The 19322-nt window shown below is 46.9% G+C and overlaps 3 protein-coding genes across 3 annotated transcripts; 2 read left to right on the forward strand and 1 right to left on the reverse strand.

Annotated features, from left to right (window-relative positions):
- The first annotated feature begins 6019 nt into the window (after nt 1-6019).
- LOC123098612 (uncharacterized) lies at nt 6020-11045 on the forward strand. Its single transcript, XM_044520646.1, has 14 exons — nt 6020-6726; nt 6808-6901; nt 7662-7848; nt 7952-8207; nt 8313-8525; nt 8603-8689; nt 8808-8942; nt 9016-9129; nt 9211-9458; nt 9539-9619; nt 9695-9926; nt 10035-10133; nt 10208-10399; nt 10653-11045. Exons 1-14 carry the CDS (start codon nt 6406-6408, stop codon nt 10746-10748), a joined length of 2355 nt encoding a protein of 784 aa, XP_044376581.1. The 5' UTR covers nt 6020-6405; the 3' UTR covers nt 10749-11045.
- A 2284-nt stretch (nt 11046-13329) lies between these two features.
- LOC123098614 (dehydration-responsive element-binding protein 2E-like) lies at nt 13330-14725 on the forward strand. Its single transcript, XM_044520648.1, has 2 exons — nt 13330-13443; nt 13545-14725. Exon 2 carries the CDS (start codon nt 13560-13562, stop codon nt 14517-14519), a length of 960 nt encoding a protein of 319 aa, XP_044376583.1. The 5' UTR covers nt 13330-13443; nt 13545-13559; the 3' UTR covers nt 14520-14725.
- A 209-nt stretch (nt 14726-14934) lies between these two features.
- On the reverse strand, nt 14935-18281 carry LOC123098613 (adenylosuccinate synthetase, chloroplastic-like). The gene is made up of 4 exons (XM_044520647.1): nt 17958-18281; nt 16062-16754; nt 15677-15988; nt 14935-15429 (listed from the first exon to the last, which is right to left on the reverse strand). The coding sequence occupies exons 1-4, from the start codon at nt 18240-18242 to the stop codon at nt 15259-15261; spliced, it is 1461 nt and encodes a 486-aa protein (XP_044376582.1). The 5' UTR covers nt 18243-18281; the 3' UTR covers nt 14935-15258.
- Between the last annotated feature and the right edge of the window lie 1041 nt (nt 18282-19322).

Consider the following 19322-nt stretch of genomic DNA (forward strand, 5'->3'; position numbering starts at 1 on the left):
TCAATATATGCATTCGGATCCTCTTTTCCCGTGAATGATGGCACATGTAGCTTCACTCTCGCTTGGTTGTCACGGTCATCTTGATCACGACGGTCATAATGATGACCATTGCGACAAAAAACAGCACCACAGCGAGGTGGGGAGTAGGGTTCATAGTCCCCCATGCCTTCATCTTCGTCATCATGCTCGGAGAGATCTTCATGGGAGATGTCATCACCATCATGTGCAGCTCATCGCCGGTGATCAGCAGCAAACCCGCGGGGGTCACAGCCTGGCCCACGAGATTCTCCTCCATGCAGCCCACCCTCACAGGGGCAGCAAAGTCGACACGCCTCCTTTTAGCACCAACAACAGGGCCGCCATGGGCAGCAACCCCTGCAACTCTTCCACAACCATCGTGGCGGTCCTCGTTTTCGCGACATTGTCAGTTGTCAGAAGCTAGCGAGGTAGCGGGGCTGTGCTGAGGTAGATCCCCATTGCCCGCCACAGGAAGCCGATCTCCGAACAACCTTTGCATCGCCGCAATCACCCTGTCTTCAATCTCAGCACCAAGCGCCGCACGAGTCTTTGGGAGGTCATATTTCACATTTTGATGTCCATGTACACTCGAGTTGGAACCTGACATGTTATCTCGGAAAGAAGTGGACAAAAGAAAAAATATATATGTGGAAAACACTCAGCTCACCTTCTTGCTTATCCAAATTCTAATGATTCCTTGGTGGCTGTGCGGTGGCAGAAATTCAGGAGTGGACAGGCGAATGAAAGGAAAGAAGCTAACAGTTTGTAGGTGGATCTAGGTGGGGGTAAAATGAGGAGGGCTAGTGCTAAGATCCAATTGATGCAAACCAAATGAACAAGAAAAAAATCTGTAGATCCTTGCACCACGTTTGAGCTGCAACACTTGCCACTACAACTTCTGAAATTTCTCACCCAACTGAATATGATTGCACACTTTCTCAACACTTTATCTTCTCTTTTTTTGCTTCTTTTTCCCCCTCTTTTTTGTGCAACACAAAAGATCCAACAACAAGACTCAAAGAAAAATAGCAGCAAGTTTGGATAGAACTTGGTGCAGTCACAAAGAGGAAAGCAAACAAAGGCTTAGATTTTTTGGCTTTGGACTCTAGGATGGGGAAAGCAAACTAAAAAGGATAGATATAGCTACAAGGATATAGATCCTACCGTGTAAACCTTGCTTTGAATACTAGATGTTGCGACACCGTCTTCGGAGAAGAGGGTGTACAAGGGGAGGTCCGATCTTCACGGCGTAGGATCGATAACGGATGGGGGTAACTAGCTGCAAGCAGCCAAAAATGGAAAATAAGAGATTATGACCCGACGAGGAGGATGCTCACCGAAGCTTGCAATCCGAATATTCGCTAATCCACAACCCGCAATATTACCCCACACAACCACACTCGGGTCGTGGAGCACGGGATAGGTGCAATTCGCAAGGGAAACCACGAACTCTAACCCACACAACACGATCTAGTCGTGGAGCACGAATTAGGAGCAATTTCCCAAGGAATCACGAGAATAAGGATAACAAGAGCTCTCCAATATCAAGAGGAGTCTATGTCTTTGGTCTTTGATAGAAATGACAAAAGTCCCCAACGAAGGGAAGAGCTAGCCTATTTATAATAGGGACACCTCCCTGGAAAGGTGTGAAATTGAACTAGCTTCGGGAACCTGCTTAGGTCTGAAAGAGAACCAACTTTGGTTTGACTAAATGGCTTTGAGACTTAATGAGGCAACTTATGGAAAACTCTTCTTGGAGGTGGTTGGTGGTTCCCGGTCAAACATTGTTTACTGGAGTCAAACAATGTTTCCTTCAGCAGCAAACTCGAGTTATGGAAACCTTTCGCAAGTTGAGATGTCCAAACTCGTGCAAAACATTGTTTCACCAGCGCCAAAACATTGTTTCTTCAGCAAACAGCCTATTTCTTCGCAACTATGTTTCTTCATCATAAAACATTGTTTCGGCTCAGACTAAAAATGGTGTTGGTCTTCTTTGATGTTGCACCTGAGTTCAACCAGCAACGAAGGAGGTGAAGGCACAACCATGTTTTCAAAGTCAAATGATAAACTTAAGTTAGCGTTCACCTGATCACGTATTTGCTTGCATGGCTTCTTGTGATTGGACCGTTGGTTGGGATATCCTTATCATCTTCACATGAAAACAAGCACGAGGTTAGACTTCATGGAAAATTTCTCTATTTTGCTACTTGTCTACTCGATGTAGGATTTCAGTGGATCATTCCATTCATGTACATATCCTATTTCTACGCTTCCCCAACCATGTGAATTAAAGGAGCCCTTAACCATTCATATGATAGGATAATTTTTTTACATCAGGACAGGATAAATACTTATTCAGTAGTACTATCTCCGTTTTAACTAGCCTACCAAAACGTACTCCCTCTGTCCAGGTGCATAAGTCATCTTAGAGCAAGTACAATAAGGTACAGTCAGCAGGCTGTAAGGAGTAAAATAATATTTTTGTGCTTAGTTGGAGGAGAGAGGATAGGAGAGAGAATGTAAGCGGGTTCTCATGCAAGAGCTAGCTGCAGCACGTGCTCTTAGGTACTATGAGGGTGGAAGGTGGACCATGTATTAATAAAGTAGCACCTATTTATAGCTAATTGTTATACATGTTGACTACATAGTTGGCTATAGATGATATAGCACTTTCTTATAGCCAACAGTTGGCTATACTATTAACCATGCTCTTAGGTTATGCACCGCGACCAAGGCGGAGAGGAAAACAAGAGAACTTAATGTTTATTTGCTAATTAATAGAATTGCATGCCATGAACTGACCACTGCATGTTGTGTTTGATAGTCTCAAGTCATTGAAAATATACACGCCCCACATCTCTTATTGGTCGATTCCTTTATTTATGTCAAGAAACAAGAAATGAGGTAGGAGTTAATGTATCGCGCCTAAGTGTTTTGGGATTATTTGGTTTTCGTAAGATGACTGTGGTATTTTTTTTTGAAAAACCCAGCCCATATATTAATTAAAATAGAATGTTCATACAATCATTCGTTAAAGCATCAACCACACAAGACGGAACACTATTAATAAGAGCACGATCACATCTATTAATAAAACTAAACTTAGCTAACTCGTGCGCCACCATATTAGCTTTTCTGCTAATTTTGGAAATCTTAACATTCGCCAGCATCTTAGTAATACTCAAAGCTTGTTTCTTTAGGTCAACAAGGGGAGATCTGTCACAACTGTCATTTCCAAGAGCACCGACCACAAAAGAACAATCAGTTTCTAAAATGATGGGTTTACCCCCCCCCCCCCTAGCCCCCGCGTCGCTCCCAGGGGCGACTCGGGAGGCGAAACCCTAGCCGCCGCCCAGGCTCCCCTCCTTCCCCTCCCTCCCCTCGTCGTCACCGGAGGATGCCCGCGGGCAAAGCCCTCACTGGTGGACGGCGGCGGCGGGGCCCTCGTTCGTGTGCTCGCGCGCTGCTGTTGGGCGCGCTGGAGCGGCGGGAGCGCGCGGTAGCGCGGCGGGCGGGCGTCTGCTCGCGGGGAGGTTGAGATGGCGTGGACTGCGTGCGCGGTGGTGCTGCCATGGCGGCCGCCGGCCGCTGATGCGTGCGGCAGAATTGAGGGCGCCCAGATCTGGGCCGCACGAGCCCGCCTAGGCCAGCGACAATCACTCTGCCCCCACCCACCCCTCTCCCTCCTCCCACCCCTCCCGGCCGCCGCCGGCGTTTGCCGCTGGGTTAGTAAGCACGTGCGCGGCGACCCTGACGGTTGCTGCTCCGCTGTGCCCCGGCGGATCCTGGCGGCGGAGGCTGTGGGCCAGCGCGGCGGCGGCGCGGTGCAGGTGGCTGCTGCCGCCTGCTGGACGCGCTCCCGGCGGTGGCCGGCCTGCTGGAGCTACGCTGGTCGGTGCCCACTCCTGCGACGACAACGTTTCTAGGCTCCCCCATGTGTGTTGGTCTTCTCCGACGATTCTTCGCCATGCCCGGTCTGCCATTGCATCTGTGGTCTTCGTTCTTGGGTCGGGGCGAAATCCCCGCGCGGCAACGGCCTGCGCTGTCAACGGCGACGTCCGAGGGTGCCGTCACCTCCTTGGAGGCGTTGGCATGACCCTGACCGGACCTCCTCCTCGAACACCGGGAGAAATCCTAGGTCCGGCCTCCCGGACCGGGCAGTGGCGGCGTCTCAACGTCGTTCCCCTCTTGATGGCGTTGCTTTGGCTGCAAGTGGAGTACTTGATGCGGCAGATGGTGGTTGGCGATGCATCGCTCTGGCGTAGACTGCTACACAAGGAGCAGGTCGCAACGTTTGCCTACGTCGGCGCTCCCCAATGAATGCTACACCAGTTCCAATCAGGCCCTACTTTTCACCCGCCGACTCTCTAGGCACATGGGTGCGAGGTACGTCGGCTTGGGCAGTCCTGAAGCTGCATTCGTCCCTGGAAGTGCCTGGCAATGGCAGTGATGCTGCCCTGTTGCTCCGAGTCTCGGTGCTTTGCCATTTTGGCTGGAGGCAAGGTGGGCGAGGCCTAATGTCGTTGTGTGTCTGTAGTTGAGGGCACCTCCTCACCTAGCTGTAGTCACTTGGTGAGGACGGTCGTGTGTGTGTGTGCGCGTGTGTGTGTGTGTCCCTCCTTTCTGGAAGTTGTACCCCCGATGTCTTCCTGTTCAATGCAATGAAACGCAACTCTTTTGCGTTTTCTCGAAAAAAAATGATGGGTTTATGCAAGGTAATACCGATATACAATCCGGAGAGTGCCGCTCTAAGTTCCGCTTCCTCGGCAATATAGCAAGCTCCAATATAATCCCAAGAGGAGATGACAACTTCTCCACAGTGATGGCCTCGACTTATTGAAACAAGGTGTAATTTGGAGAGTTGTCGATGGGGCTAGCATAAACATATGGAGAGATAATTGGATCCCTAGGGAGTCTGGCCTAAAGATTACCGCCAAGAAAAATAGAACAAGGATTAAATGGGTGTCTGAGTTATTCATCACAAATTCTAGGAGGTGGGATGAGAATTTGATCAGGCACTTATTTTATCCTCACGATGCAGATGAAATATTAAAGCTACGTACTCTGGATTTGGGTGAGGGGGGCCTTATTGCTTGGCATCATGAGAAAAGTGGCATATTTTCTATGAAGAGTGTGTATAGGGTCGCACTGAATATCAGGGACTCAACAGATAGTCTGGGGAATTCTAGTGGAGAAGTTAATGGAGAGAGGAGGATCTGGAATATTATCTGGAGAGCTAATGTTCCTCAGAAGATTAGAATTTTTGCCTGCCGAGTTGCTTCAAACAGTTTGGCAGTTCAAGTTAACAGAGTTAAGCATCATCAAACCATCCTGAGTACGTGTACAATCTATGGTGTGGAGGATGAATGCACTTTTCATACCTTGGTGAGTTGTCCAAAGGCTTGTGCATTTTGGATGGCTTTGAGAAAGGTGTGGAATTTACCAGCTGAAGGGCTTCTCAAAAATACGGGGCCGGATTGGCTCCTTATTTTTACTGGATCAATTAAATCCGTTGGCGCGTGAGCAAACTATATTCATATTGTGGAGAGCTTGACATTTAAGAAATGATCTAATTTTTGGTAAAGGTAAAGAACCCATTTCAGTTTCTGTGAATTTTGTACAAAATTACTGGGCTTCCTTTTCTGCTTGCCACACAAAACCGCGGGGAGTGATAAGTAATCAAGGCAAGGAACCGAGGATGATATTCGGGCTTTGAATAATATGGAGAGGAGTTCTGTTGGTTGGCAACCTTCCAATGAGGAGTGCTATAAGATTAATGTAGATGCAAGTTTTGTGGAGGCAATCAACCCTGTGAATATGGGGTTGGTTGTCAGACTGTAGTATATTTTGGAACGGAGTATAGTACTACTTCTCTCTTTATGTGTGCCAAAGTTAAATTATGTTTAGATGTGGGTGCCACTACTATGTCTGGCCCGGCCGTCACTGCAACAGAATTAACGAGTTAATGAAAGCGACACCACAATCCACTTACACCGGAGAGAAGACAGAAATGCCCCCTGAACTCCATTTCCGAGCACGATAGATTCTTCCCTTCCTTCGGTCTCCATTCCATTCCTGCAACGCTGGATTGAACCTAACAACGCCCGAATCCATCGATTCTTCCATTTCCATTCCCCCAACTCCTTGAAAAACCATAAATCCCCAGATCCTGGATCGGAATTAGGAGCAAGGCGGCGCCTTTGCGGCTCTCCTCGTCCGCCTTGGCGCGCGCCACCGGGGACGCGCGCTAGCCGGCAGCGCCGCGCGGAGGGGACGCGCGCCGGCTCCTCGCAGCGCCGCCGAGGACCTCTGGCTCTGTTCGCATCGATTTATTGATACCCGCGGCTGTCATGGCGAAAGAAACGGTGTTCGTCCGGTAGTCTGGCCATGCTCAAAATCCGTTCGGCGAAATGCCCCTGGGCGTCCGTCGGCGCGGCCGGCGCCCTCGTGATGCTCGTCACCGCGGTCCATGTCTTCATGGTGCCTATCCTCCCCTCGTCCCTGGATTTCTCGGGCGCTCGCCGCACGGTCGACCACCGGCCGAGGAACGTGCTGCCGGGCGCAGGGGTTGTGGACTCACGCCTCAGGGGTCGGTTTCCTGCCGATTCATACGAAGCCGTGACATTCCGTGCCGCGCCGTGGAAGGCCGAGATTGGGAGGTGGCTCGCTGGGTGCCATGCCGAATCGTCGGCTGTCAACATTACTGAAGTGTGCACTAGGCTTTGTCACTGATCAGTGTACTCCAATTTAGCTTTGCCTTGGGTTAATCTTGTTGCTATTTCTGGACAGGCTATTGGCACAAAGAGGTGCCAGAAAGACTGCAGTGGAAATGGTGTGTGCAACTATGACCTGGGGGAATGCAGATGCTTCCATGGATATGCTGGTTAGTCTTACTTTGTCAGGCCCAACTAATGCCGGTAGTCTTGCTCACTGGTCACTTGTTGTCGATCGCATCTCATTTTGATAGGGGATTTCTGTAGATCTGATAGTTCTTTGGGCCTGGACAAACTTGCTAAGGAAACAAAGACGAGTGAGAAAATTATAAAAAGAGGTTACTTCAAGGGCCGAAAGCACGAGAGACTTGCTCTGGGTGTTTATATTGGACATAATAATAACACTTACATATCTCACTAGCCATATACATCTACGAGTGGGCTTATATGTAACAAAAGAGTGTACATCCCTGGTCTGTAGTTAAGCGGTTGAGGGCATCCTGTGCTTCTGCAAAAGGATACATAATATTCAGTTTTTGCGGTTATCGACGTAGGATTGTAGGAATGTTGCATTAAGTCTCAAATATTTAATCTGTTCTGTGACCATTATCAGGTATGCTTGAATCGGGAATGAACTTGTGCATTAATAAGCTGTTACACTTTAGTTAGAAGGCTATTATCTTACTTGTCTACCTTTTTGTGGAATATAAGCAGTTAATGGCATGTTCGTTTTTTTAGTAATAGTTAACAAAAAAAGGCAACTCTTTTGTTTCTAAAGGAAGGAGCATATGCATTATGTGCTATGGCAAGGTGGGGTTGTCTACTGTTCCCTTGGTCGTATTGATTTGTTTTTTGTCAACCTTTCCCTTTTAAACGTTTTAATTATAACAATTTTGTTTATCAAGTGACCATATGGCTTTGTTAATACAGGAAAAGGATGTGAGAGGGTTCTGAAGTTGGAGTGCAACCTCCCAAGTTCCCCAGAATGGCCTGTAGGACCATGGATAGTTTCCATATGTCCAGCCCAGTGTGACACAACCAGGACAATGTGCTTTTGTGGACCAGGAACAAAATACCCGGATCGCCCTGTGGCAGAAGCTTGCGGCTTTAAAACAATGTAAGAGTATCATATGCACTGATTTTGATTCTTTTTTTTATGTTTCAGAATGTGTACCATTGATACTGTAGTAGTATTGAACATCTTTAGTTCATCCTTCTAGCGTGCCTGCAAAACCTGATGACCCGAAGCTTACCGACTGGACAACACCTGATCCAGATGTATTCACAACAAACAGCAGTAAGCTAGGATGGTGCAATGTGGACCCCGAGGATGCATATTCTTCCAAAGTGAAGTTTAAAGAAGAATGTCATTGCAAATATGATGGACTCTGGGGGCAGTTTTGTGAGACACATGTTGAATGCATTTGTATTAACCAGTGTTCCGGACATGGACATTGTCGTGGTGGTTTCTGTCAGGTATGTCTTGGGCAAAGTTTTTTGTGGTATTTATCATTAAAATACCGTGACATGCTGTTCTGTATTCGTAACCTGTGTTATGATCTAATTGAGGATTTCTTTCAGTGCGACAGTGGATATTTTGGGATTGATTGCAGCATCCCATCGGCTTATTCAGTTGCATATGAATGGCCCTCATGGCTCCAAGCACCAGTGAACCTACCAGACCTAAAAAATTTAAGCAATATCCCCATCAATGTCAATGCTGTTGTTGAGAAAAAAAGACCACTAATATATGTGTACGATTTGCCAGCTGAGTTTGACAGTCATCTTCTTGAAGTAAGTCTAGACCATAAGTTTTGCTCTTCATGAAGTTTTGCTGCAGCTCTGACATCACAGGATATGTTCTATTGCAGGGACGACATTACAAGTTAGAGTGTGTGAACAGAATATATGATGAAAAGAACAGAACTATATGGACGCGGCAACTGTATGGTGCTCAGGTTTGCTAAACTTGTCAACTAGCAGATATGGAATGTTGGTAGCTCCATGTTCATAGTAACAACAATCCCGTTTACAAGGGCACAAGAAGATCTGAGACGTGTTTTATTTTTCATATAGATGGCACTCTATGAGAGCATTCTTGCTAGCCCTCACCGCACACTGAATGGGGATGAAGCTGATTATTTCTATGTGCCGGTTCTTGATTCATGTCTAATAACTAGATCCGATGATGCCCCACACCTGCAGATGCCGGTAACCATTATCATCCAGATGTTGTACTATAGTTGGCAATGATTCTCCTTCAGTAATTGACTTCTAATTTTAGGAGGACCTGCGCCTAAGGAGTTACCATACTCTTGAGTACTACAGAAAGGCTTATGATCACATAGCTCAGAGGTATCCTTACTGGAACCGCACTTCTGGAAGAGACCATATTTGGGTGGGTGTTTACATGAAATTGATAGTACAATGATCCTTGCATAACCAATAACCTGTACTTTCAACTTACAAAAAAAAACAGTTCTTTTCATGGGATGAAGGTGCCTGCTATGCTCCAAAGGAGATCTGGAACAGCATGATGCTTGTCCACTGGGGAAATACCAACACAAAACATGAAAAATCAACGACTGCTTATTGGGCTGACAACTGGGATGATATTCCTTTGGATAGAAGAGGCAACCATCCATGTTTCGATCCGAGAAAGGACCTCGTGCTTCCAGCATGGAAGGAGCCTAACCCAGGGGCCATCTGGTTAAAACTATGGGCAAGGTATGCCTCAATGCCTGAACTAAGAGATGTGCCTTTTAATTACTTGAATGTTTAGACCCTCACTGTACAACTTTTTGCAGGCCAAGGATCAATCGTACAACACTTTTTTATTTCAATGGTAATCTAGGACCAGCCTATGAAGAGGGTCGCCGTGAAGACACGTATGTATCTATATATGTGTCTGTCAATATATGTGACCAAATTGTATATTAATCTGCTTCCTCTGTATAACACAGGTATAGCATGGGGATTAGGCAAAAGCTGGCAGCTGAATTCGGTTCAACACCAAACAAGCAGGGGAAGCTTGGAAGGCAGCATACAGCCAACGTAACAGTTACGTACTTAAAATCTGAGATGTATTATGAGGAACTAGCAAGCTCCATTTTCTGTGGTGTCTTGCCAGGGGATGGCTGGAGTGGGCGCATGGAAGATAGCATGCTTCAAGGATGCATTCCTGTCATAATACAGGTGCTACAACGTCGTCCTATAGTCCTATGATGTGTATCTGACAAGACTTAACAACAGAGCAACTAATTGTGTGATCATACCTATCTGCTTCCATTGCTTAAATTGTAGGATGGAATATTTCTTCCGTACGAGAATGTGCTTAACTACAACAGTTTTGCTGTCCGCATACAAGAAGATGACATCCCCAACCTCATCGGAGTCCTTCAAGTATGTGTTTATTTTACTTTCCTTTTCTTTTGCGCATAACTTGTGCAGTATACTTACTATTTTCATCTCACCAGGGAATGAACGAAACACAAATAGATTTCATGTTAGGAAATGTTCGCCAGATCTGGCAGAGGTTCTTTTATCGCGACACTATGTTGCTAGAGGCAGAGAGGCAGAAAAAATTGTTTACTGAAGAGGAGGCGGCCTGGTCAGTTGAGGTTTCGAAACTAGAAGAAGGTGATGATGTCTTTGCAACTTTCATACAGGTAACTTCTGAAAAATCCGAGCGAAGCTTCTCCATTTACCTTTATGGTTTGAAACCGCATGATAATGATCATTGACGGCATCTAGCCTTCATCCATCATCATCATCATCTACTTTGTGGTATCGGGTTGAAACATTTTTTGCAAATTTTGTTTCCATTACGTAGCAAAGCATTACGCATTGTGTGCTTGCCTTGCCGAATCATATTAGAACCGGTCGTCATTTCTGTTAACCCGAGGAAGAATGTTTTTACAGGTATTGCATTATAAGTTATACAATGACCCGTGGCGGCAAGGTCTCCTCCAAGAAAAGGAAACCGGTTTGCCGAGCATCTGCTCAAAGGCTTCCTGAAGTGCTCAGCAGAAGTTGCGGCTGTGGCGATAGGCTTAGGATAGGCGTAGTTACTCTTTTAATCCCATGTGAAAAGAATCGGTACATATGGTCCTCCAAAGGGATGATCTGATAATGGAAATGAGACTCGCCTTCTCATTCTTGGTTTTCTTTGACAGATTCTTGCTGTTTTGACAGAATATAACCGAGACCATTCTCTGAAAGAAAATGATACTGTAGATTGCAGCAACCTTGTCTGTTGAGCCAAAACTGATATACATTCACCAAATAAATGCGAAGCAAATGTGTTTTTGTTTTTGTTTTTTGTACCGCTGTCCGTATCTTTTTGTCCCTGCGCTGGAAGCTACTAGAGCTGGTCAAACTAGCTATAGGAGGGAGGGCTCAGGAATCACGCGGCGTGTGCAAAAACATGGACACATGCACCCGTCCGTCCGACGTGGACGAGAAGCATGTGAAGAGCGCGCTCGTGAGAGCCCCAAATGCTGTGAGGTGGATCTTTATTTATACCATCTCGCATTCATACCATTCCCTTATCACCATGGATGATAATGCTGCATCGACATACATGTCCTGCAAGCCCTAGCCGTACGTATGTAAAATTGGATCATCTATTTTGAAACGGAGGAAGTACGTTCCATGGATGAATGCTTGGTGCTTTGCGGTCCTTTTTTCATTTTGCCGATGCATATCGATAGTGAAACAACCAGCACTAGGTAAAAAATAACTTGAATTAGAAATACCCTAATTGATAGTGACAGTTCATTTTTCTATTTTATATTGTTGGTTTAAGCAACTACTCCTCACTTGTACCAAAAGGTCCTGGGTTCGACACGGTCTCTCTGCATTGCACTGTGCACAGGAAAGGTTTACCTCCTACATTCCTTCCCCAGACTTCACTTTGTGTGGGAGTTTCTAGCATTGGGTTTGTCCTTACTATTGATTTCAGGTAGCTGGCCAAACTTGCCGCCTGGTAGTGATAGAATTTATTTAGCAATTGAAGGATTACGATCAGAAGATCACTATGCAACCAACACGTGTAATTAAGCTACGCTATGTGCAACCCTGTTCTACTATCCATGCTTGTGAACATAAAAATATCCACCAATTTTTAAAAAATGTTCATGAATTTAAAAAACTGTTCATGATTTTTAATAAATATTCATGAGTTAAATTAAATTTGAATATGAAAACAAGAAAAGGGGAACCCCAAAAGAAAAACTATTAAAACCAACAGGAAAAACACTTGCAAAAAATAGGGAAATAAAAAACAAGAAAAGGGAAACCCCAAAATAAAAACTATTAAAACCGACAGGAAAAACATTTGCAAAAGGAACAGGGAATACCTTTTCAAAACCGAGAAAACCGACCAGCCCATTAGAACAATATAGGTGTGTGTTACGAGGCACACCCTTACAGGCCAATGCACCAGGAAGCTCCAAATATGGAGAGCTTAGTATCTTAATTGATAGATAGATTCAACTATCAATGCAACGCCATCAGAATGACCTCTGTCATTTCTGATCATAGCACCATACATGCACCGACTAAACGCATATAACAGTAAGCTGTCCAACGTAAGGGCATCTTCATTGCGGACCTCTACTTTGCCCTCAAATGGCTGGTCTTGGTATGAAAACCCGCTAAGTGGTAATTTGAAATTTTAGAGAAACCTTGCAATTAAAAAAGGACAATCCTGAGCTAAATCCGCCTTTTGAGACACACAAGGTTCTCAAACTAGAATACAAACAAATGGAAGTTGTTTAAAAAATCGACCAGACGTTCCTAACACATTTAGACGTCCAACATGGACCTCTGTTTTGGGCCAGACGCATCCAGATGTCCAATATCGCCCAGTCCAGCCTCAAATTGAGGGGCGGTTGTAGGGGAGTCAGACGTCCACCGCCTGGGCCAAGCGTTTGTGTCGCGAGCGTGATGCCGTTATGAGAGACAGATGTCGTGTAAACAAGGTCTGCTTCTGTGACTGGCATGACGACGACGATGATGGCAACGACAATGACATATTTCGAATTCATGTTGTAACTTTTGCGAACCTTCTAAGTCATTCCCAATATGTTCTAACTTTATTTCTGAATCAGATGTATATACGGACAAAAAAAGATGGCAGCGACGGAGGAGGCCAAGCGTTTTAGTGTGTTTGTTCATTCATTTCAGCCCGTATGTAGTCCATACTGAACTATCACAAAGATCTTATACACTCCCTCCGTTAGTGATCTAAACGATTTTATATTACTTCGCGGAGGGAGTAATTCAGAACGGAGGAAGTAGTACCCTAGTATTTTGCTCATTTAAAACCTAAACTTAATCATGCCCAGATATGTAAGAAGAAGAAGAAAATCTAATTAGAATACCATTTCCTTTTTGTTTTGCTTCCTACATCGTGCATCCAAGAGATGCCCTAACGGTCACATGCGCCGGGAGCTCACTCACGCTCACAGGTCTCGCAAAAGCGAGACACGGCCGTGCCAACATGCATCGATCTCCCGGCCGTGACACCATTTAAACCTCATGCCATGCATCACACTGCTCACACACACCCCTACTTACCCCCCGCGCCCTCCATCAGCTCAGCTCCATCGTCACACTCTCCTCACCCACTTCACTACTACGCCCCCCACACTCCAAAACCAAAACCTCACTCAAACTTCAAACTTCGAATTCCCCCGCTCCCACGAACGTAAGTTTCGCGCATTTCTTCCATCCATCCAGCCGCGCGCGCTGCCTGGATATATTGCTCTCATTCTGATCCACCGCCGTCGTCCGTCGTGGTGCATGCAGGAGCCGAGGTCGTTCATGGAGAGCTACGTGCGGAAGCGGTCGTGGAAGAAGGGGCCGACGAGGGGGAAGGGCGGGCCGCAGAACGCGGCGTGCGAGTACCGGGGCGTGCGCCAGCGGACGTGGGGCAAGTGGGTGGCGGAGATCCGCGAGCCCAACAAGCGCGCGCGCATCTGGCTCGGCTCCTTCGCCACCGCCGAGGAGGCCGCGCTCGCCTACGACGAGGCCGCGCGCAGGCTCTACGGGCCCGACGCCTTCCTCAACCTGCCCCACCTCCGCGCCGCCGCCGGCGCCACCGCGCAGCAGCGCATGATCAGGTGGCTCCCGGCCGCGGCCACCGGGGTCGCCTCCGGCGGCGCCAGGGGCCATGCCGCCGTGCCCGCCTACGGCCTCCTCAACCTCAACGCGCAGCACAACGTGCACGTCATCCACCAGAGGCTGCAGGAGCTCAAGAGCTCCTCCTCCTCGCCGGCCAAGCCGCAGCAGCAGTCCAGGAGGACCCCTCCCCCGCCCCCGCCTCCTCCGGCGGCCTCGTCCCCTTCCTCCACGGTGACCACCGGCGCCATGCCGCCCTCCTCGTCGTGCTTCCAGTCCCAGCTGGAGCACGCCATGGCGATGACCGCCGCGGCCGAGAGCGCGCCGCCGAGCGACGGCTTCGGTGGCGGCAGGCCCCAGCTCGATCTCAAGGAGTTCCTGCAGCAGATCGGCGTGCTCGGGGAGGACGACGGCAGCGCGGCCGGCAAGCATCATGGGCCTCAGGGCGTCGGCGAGGACGATGGCGAGGTGGCGGACGCGTTTGGGTTCGGGGGCGGCAACAGCAATGCCGCAGAGTTCGACTGGGACGCGCTGGCGGCCGACATGAGCGACATCGCGTCGGGAGGCCACGGCGGCGGCGGCGCGCTGGGCGTGAACGGAGCGTTCCACATGGACGATCTCGACCAGTTCGGCTGCGTGCCCATCCCCGTATGGGACATCTGAGATCTTATATTCTTAGGCTCTTAATTAGCCCATGCATAAGCTTTGCTTAGCTGATTTACTACCTTCGATCTCTGATGGATTGTCTACGAGGTTTAGCTTCCAGGTTCTTCATGTAGTTTGGCATGAAGTTTTAGATCTGTTTCATCTGAAGAATCATGTAATAGCATAAGCACAATAAACTTGGCGCGCATGAGCTATTGCCACAACCAGGAAAATAGACCAAAATACATTGGACTTCTCAAAAGAACTTCCAGATAGCATCAACGCAAATCTGGCTCATGCTTTTCGGTCATTGCGAAATCACTCACTGTCAAAGGATTTATCAAAAGCAAGAAGATCGATGCAATCACGACTCATTAGGAGCTAAAGACGCCCCCAACGAGCTAAATAAACGTGGTGAAAACTTACATCAGACTTGCCCACAAGAAAGCATTCATCATTCATAATCAGCGCAAAATATGACGGTGAATTGTGACAAATACCACCAAACCATTGGTGGAGTCGAAAGACAAAATGTTACCACCAAACTCTAACACTGCATCCTTATGGTGATATATCGGGACATTTCCCGGAAATCATTATTGCAGGTATTACATCACCCCGCCCGCCAGTAGCTTGTCAATTGTATTACCCGCTACAATTGGCAATCAAGGGTGTGCTGACACAGCAATGCTCGCATCGGCCTAGTTAAGACTGAATTATTTCGTCCGATACAATAGTACCAAATCGGGTTTGCCCTTCACTTGTATATCAGAGCATCCCTCCCAGGCCCGACACCAATGTAGTGGACTGGAACACCGACGAGCTCTTCTATCCTCTCCACGTAACGGCGGGCAGCTTGGGGGAGTTCGCTGTAACTTCGGACAGAAGAGATGTCGCTGTCCCACCCAGGAAGCACCTCATAGTTTACCTGAAACACAAGACGAAGCATATGAGAGATGAATTGTGTGTATCCTTACATTTAAGTGTAAGTTGTTATCACCAAACTGGTAATGACATCAGTTTACAATACCACAGAACTAAAGCCAGTACATTAGCAACTAAATCGCATCTTACAACCAGAGAAAGAACAACAGTTTTGACATACAACATAATTATAAATTATGCAAAGGTACTACTCAGACATGTAAACACAATGAACAAACTATGACACTTACCTGTACTTGCTCCAGGGTGTCAAGATCCCCTGGGAAGGATTGTAGTTTCTCTCCATCCATTTGATTATAAGAAACACCCAGCTTAATTTCTGGTAACCCGGACAGAACATCAAGTTTTGTTAGATTTAGAGAGGAAAACCCATTGATGTCACAGCAGTATTTCAGTGCAACGATGTCAAGCCAGCCACAACGTCTTGGGCGACCTGTAGTCGTTCCAAATTCCATTCCAGCCTTCCTAAGAACATCACCTTCCTCTCCAAGTAGTTCAGTTGGGAAAGGGCCAGAGCCAACCCTTGTTGTGTAAGCTTTTACCTGCATGTATAATAGTGAGTTAGACAAGCAATATATCATAGATGAGGGCTGGATTACACTACTTTTGACTTACAACTCCAATCAGGTCACCAATAACCCTAGGGGCAATCCCAAGGCCGGTGCAAATTCCACCAGCGGAAGGGCTAGAAGAAGTCACAAATGGATAAGTTCCAAAATCGATATCCAGCATAGTTGCCTGACCACCTTCAACCAGAATTTTCTTCTTCTGTCGGATGGATTCATTCAACACATGAACAGTGTCAGCGATAAAGGGCTCCAAACGCTCTGCAAACCTCTTGTACCTCTCAACCTCTTCCTTGAGCATGCCTTTGCTGTACTTGAAGCCTTCAAACCTCGCAGCAGCATCTTCAAATAAAACATCAAGCTTATCCCCAAAAGTGTCCATGTGCCTTAGATCACAAACTCGCAGCCCATTTCGAGTGACCTTGCTGGAATAACAAGGTCCAATTCCTCTCTTAGTCGTTCCTATGAAGGAATTTGCAAGCTCGGCTTCCCTAAGTCCATCTACAGTCTGATGCAGATCAAAGAGCAAATGAGCCCGGTCAGACACCAGTATTCTTCCATCACAACTGACTCCATTGGATTGAAGACCATCAATTTCGCCAAAGAACCCTGGAACATGGATCACCGCTCCGTTGCCAACAACACACAGTGTTCCTTCATGGAGAATGCCAGATGGAACAAGATGAAGGGCAAATTTCTTGCCTTCAGAGTTGTAGATGGTGTGTCCAGCATTTGCTCCACCCTGTTAACAAAGTAGGAACTCAGATAAACAGGCTACTAAACTTAAGAGAAGTGGCCAACTGGTAATGGCTGATTAAGTACCGATGCCACATTCCAAGATTTTTATTCACAAATACCAACTTGATAATAATTGCAGAAACAGATGTTAACCTTGACAATTCAGGACAATTCATCAAAGAAAATCAAGGAAACGGGAATCTAACTAACCAAAGGAATGCCAATAGCTAAGCATAACAAATTCACAAAAATGCAGACATGACATTCCAGGAGCAGCAGAGCTAAGCATAACAAATTCACAAAAATGCAGGGCAGCAGTAATAATGTTATCAACAAACTGCCAGTTGAAAGAATGCTATAAGCAATAGGCCACTAGTTTGAAAATCGATGAGTAACGAAAACTACCAAAATACACCAGAGGCCTGGATGCAGATTATGGTAAAACCTCGGCAAATCAGATAGTTTGCCAAGCAAAACGTACTGCAAGTAATATCACCACAGTCCACGGTACATGCAACAAAGTGGTAATCATGATTTATTGCTTCGCCACACTAACGTTTACAACCAAATCTTGAAGCAATTCATTTCATTTAGCATCTACTCAACTAAAACCACGACAAGTATTACGGAACAGAGGGGAGTACTAGACATGGAATTAGCACCCATCACCCATCTTTCATGCTGCCAGATTCAGAAAGTCACAAATTTAACAGTCATTATAGCTACCAGGATCAAACATCCAGAATTTTTGTAATCGCCAGCCCAATGTTCCAGCCAGCAACCAGAAATGTTTTTTAAAAGATAATCTATGCAACCCATTCAACAAAATCGGGCTAAAAGATTTACAATTTTATCCCCTTTGTACATGAGCTCCACTATACATATTCTTTAACCCAAGAAATCCCATAACTAACATCTTTGGGGATGGGGGCATTTACTTGGATGGGCTTCGGTACCAAACTCTACTAAGAAACACACCTCTTCCAAACAGGCCCTGGGGAGGCGAATTCCACACCAGATTACTCTGACATCCGGATCAGACATCGATCCACCAAAGCAACTATTACTATCCCATCCTACGAGCGTACCATATCAAAAAAACTCCACTGGAATCCGCAGTGGTGCTGCCAAGCAGCTTCAATCGACAATGATTGGCACAGGGGGTCAAACCAGAGCACACGACAAAGACCGAGCCGCATCTCCTCACCTGGCAACGCGCGACGATGTCGAAGCGGGGGGCGAGCACGTCGACGAGCTTCCCCTTCCCCTCGTCGCCCCACTGCGACCCCAGCACGCCGGAGACCTGGCTCAGCGCCGAGACCCTGTCGGCGGCGGCGTCCGCCTCCACCGCGAGCGCGGACGCGGCGGTGGGGGCGGGGGCCCGTCTCCTGGGCAGGCGCACCGTCGACGGCGCCGGGGCGGCCGGGGAGAAGGACCTCCCCCGCCCGGCGGCGGCGGCGGCGGCGGGGTGGTTGAGAGTGGAGAGCGACATGGGGCGAGGGTTTTAGGATGCGGCGGTCAGTGGGGAGGGGCGCTGCTTTCCGTTTAAGTATCCCGTTGGCACGTGTAATAAACGGTGGGGATTTTTGTTTTGTTTTTGAGGGATAGAAAATGATGGGGAATTGGATCCTCTTGTTTTTTCACAAGGGAATCGGATCCTCTTTGGCTCTTTGGCTGTCGACCAAAGAGAGACTTTACCGTAAGCCAATCTTGGGCATCTGATATTTTTCTTACACATTTGGTTATTTTATAGAAGAGCAAAGGGAATTTTTTTTTGAGGGCAAAGCATAGCTTTATTACTTAACGATGCCGGGGTAAATCACCCGAGGCACATACAGCCACATGGGCTGGAACATCAGACTCAAACTCCACATAGTGGTTCGCTGGGTACATACGGCCAACAATGGCCAGTTCATGTGCAACTGAGTTTGCACTCCGGCGACACACCGCAACGACAAATCTAGAGAACCACATCTTCAGTTGAAACTTGGTGTCCTCAATGATGGCTGCATACGGCGATGAGTCAACCCTCCGGAGATCCAGTGCCTCGGCCAATAGCTGTGAGTCTGTTTCAAATTCAGGTTGAACTACTCCCAGGTCCGCGGCGAGTGCAACAGCATTTGACATAGCAATCATTGATGTCCTTCAACGGCTACAATTTCACATGCTAACGAGTTTCCTGTTCATTTGTTATTCTATCTCATGTTTTTATTTACACTTTATGGACATTTACATGTGTGATTCATTGTATCGGGTTAATTATTTACTGTGGATCTGCAGCTGTATGAGCGACATTATGCCTTGTTAATTAATTAACATGAATTTTGAGGTTATGTAGGTGATGCATCATATCTGTTTTTTTATTGTCGTGTCTTTTTTATGTTTTTCTGATCTTAGTGTTTATATTTAAAAGATTCGTTTCGAGATGTTATGTGCTTGTAATTCTTGACAGACTATAGTTTAGTACTTGGCCTTTTAATATGTATGGTATTTGAAGTACTAGCTTCGTCGCTAACAAAATGGTTGCAAAACGAATATGGTGTGCCTCATGCGAGGAAGAACAGCAGATAGT

This window comes from Triticum aestivum, chromosome 4D (assembly GCF_018294505.1).
Source record: "Triticum aestivum cultivar Chinese Spring chromosome 4D, IWGSC CS RefSeq v2.1, whole genome shotgun sequence".
Taxonomy (NCBI): domain Eukaryota; kingdom Viridiplantae; phylum Streptophyta; class Magnoliopsida; order Poales; family Poaceae; genus Triticum; species Triticum aestivum.

What these genes read in the sequence shown, in the direction of transcription:
- LOC123098613 (XM_044520647.1), bottom strand. Translation starts at nt 18,242, where the DNA reads ATGTCGCTCTCCACTCTCAACCACCCCGCCGCCGCCGCCGCCGCCGGG. An exon ending in ACATCGTCGCGCGTTGCCAG is followed by an intron (nt 16,755 to 17,957) that starts GTGAGGAGATGC and finishes CTTTGTTAACAG; the next exon opens with GGTGGAGCAAATGCTGGACA. An exon ending in TTGGTGACCTGATTGGAGTT is followed by an intron (nt 15,989 to 16,061) that starts GTAAGTCAAAAG and finishes TTATACATGCAG; the next exon opens with GTAAAAGCTTACACAACAAG.
- LOC123098614 (XM_044520648.1), top strand. Translation starts at nt 13,560, where the DNA reads ATGGAGAGCTACGTGCGGAAGCGGTCGTGGAAGAAGGGGCCGACGAGG.
- LOC123098612 (XM_044520646.1), top strand. Translation starts at nt 6,406, where the DNA reads ATGCTCAAAATCCGTTCGGCGAAATGCCCCTGGGCGTCCGTCGGCGCG. An exon ending in CGGCTGTCAACATTACTGAA is followed by an intron (nt 6,727 to 6,807) that starts GTGTGCACTAGG and finishes ATTTCTGGACAG; the next exon opens with GCTATTGGCACAAAGAGGTG. An exon ending in CCCCACACCTGCAGATGCCG is followed by an intron (nt 8,943 to 9,015) that starts GTAACCATTATC and finishes TTCTAATTTTAG; the next exon opens with GAGGACCTGCGCCTAAGGAG.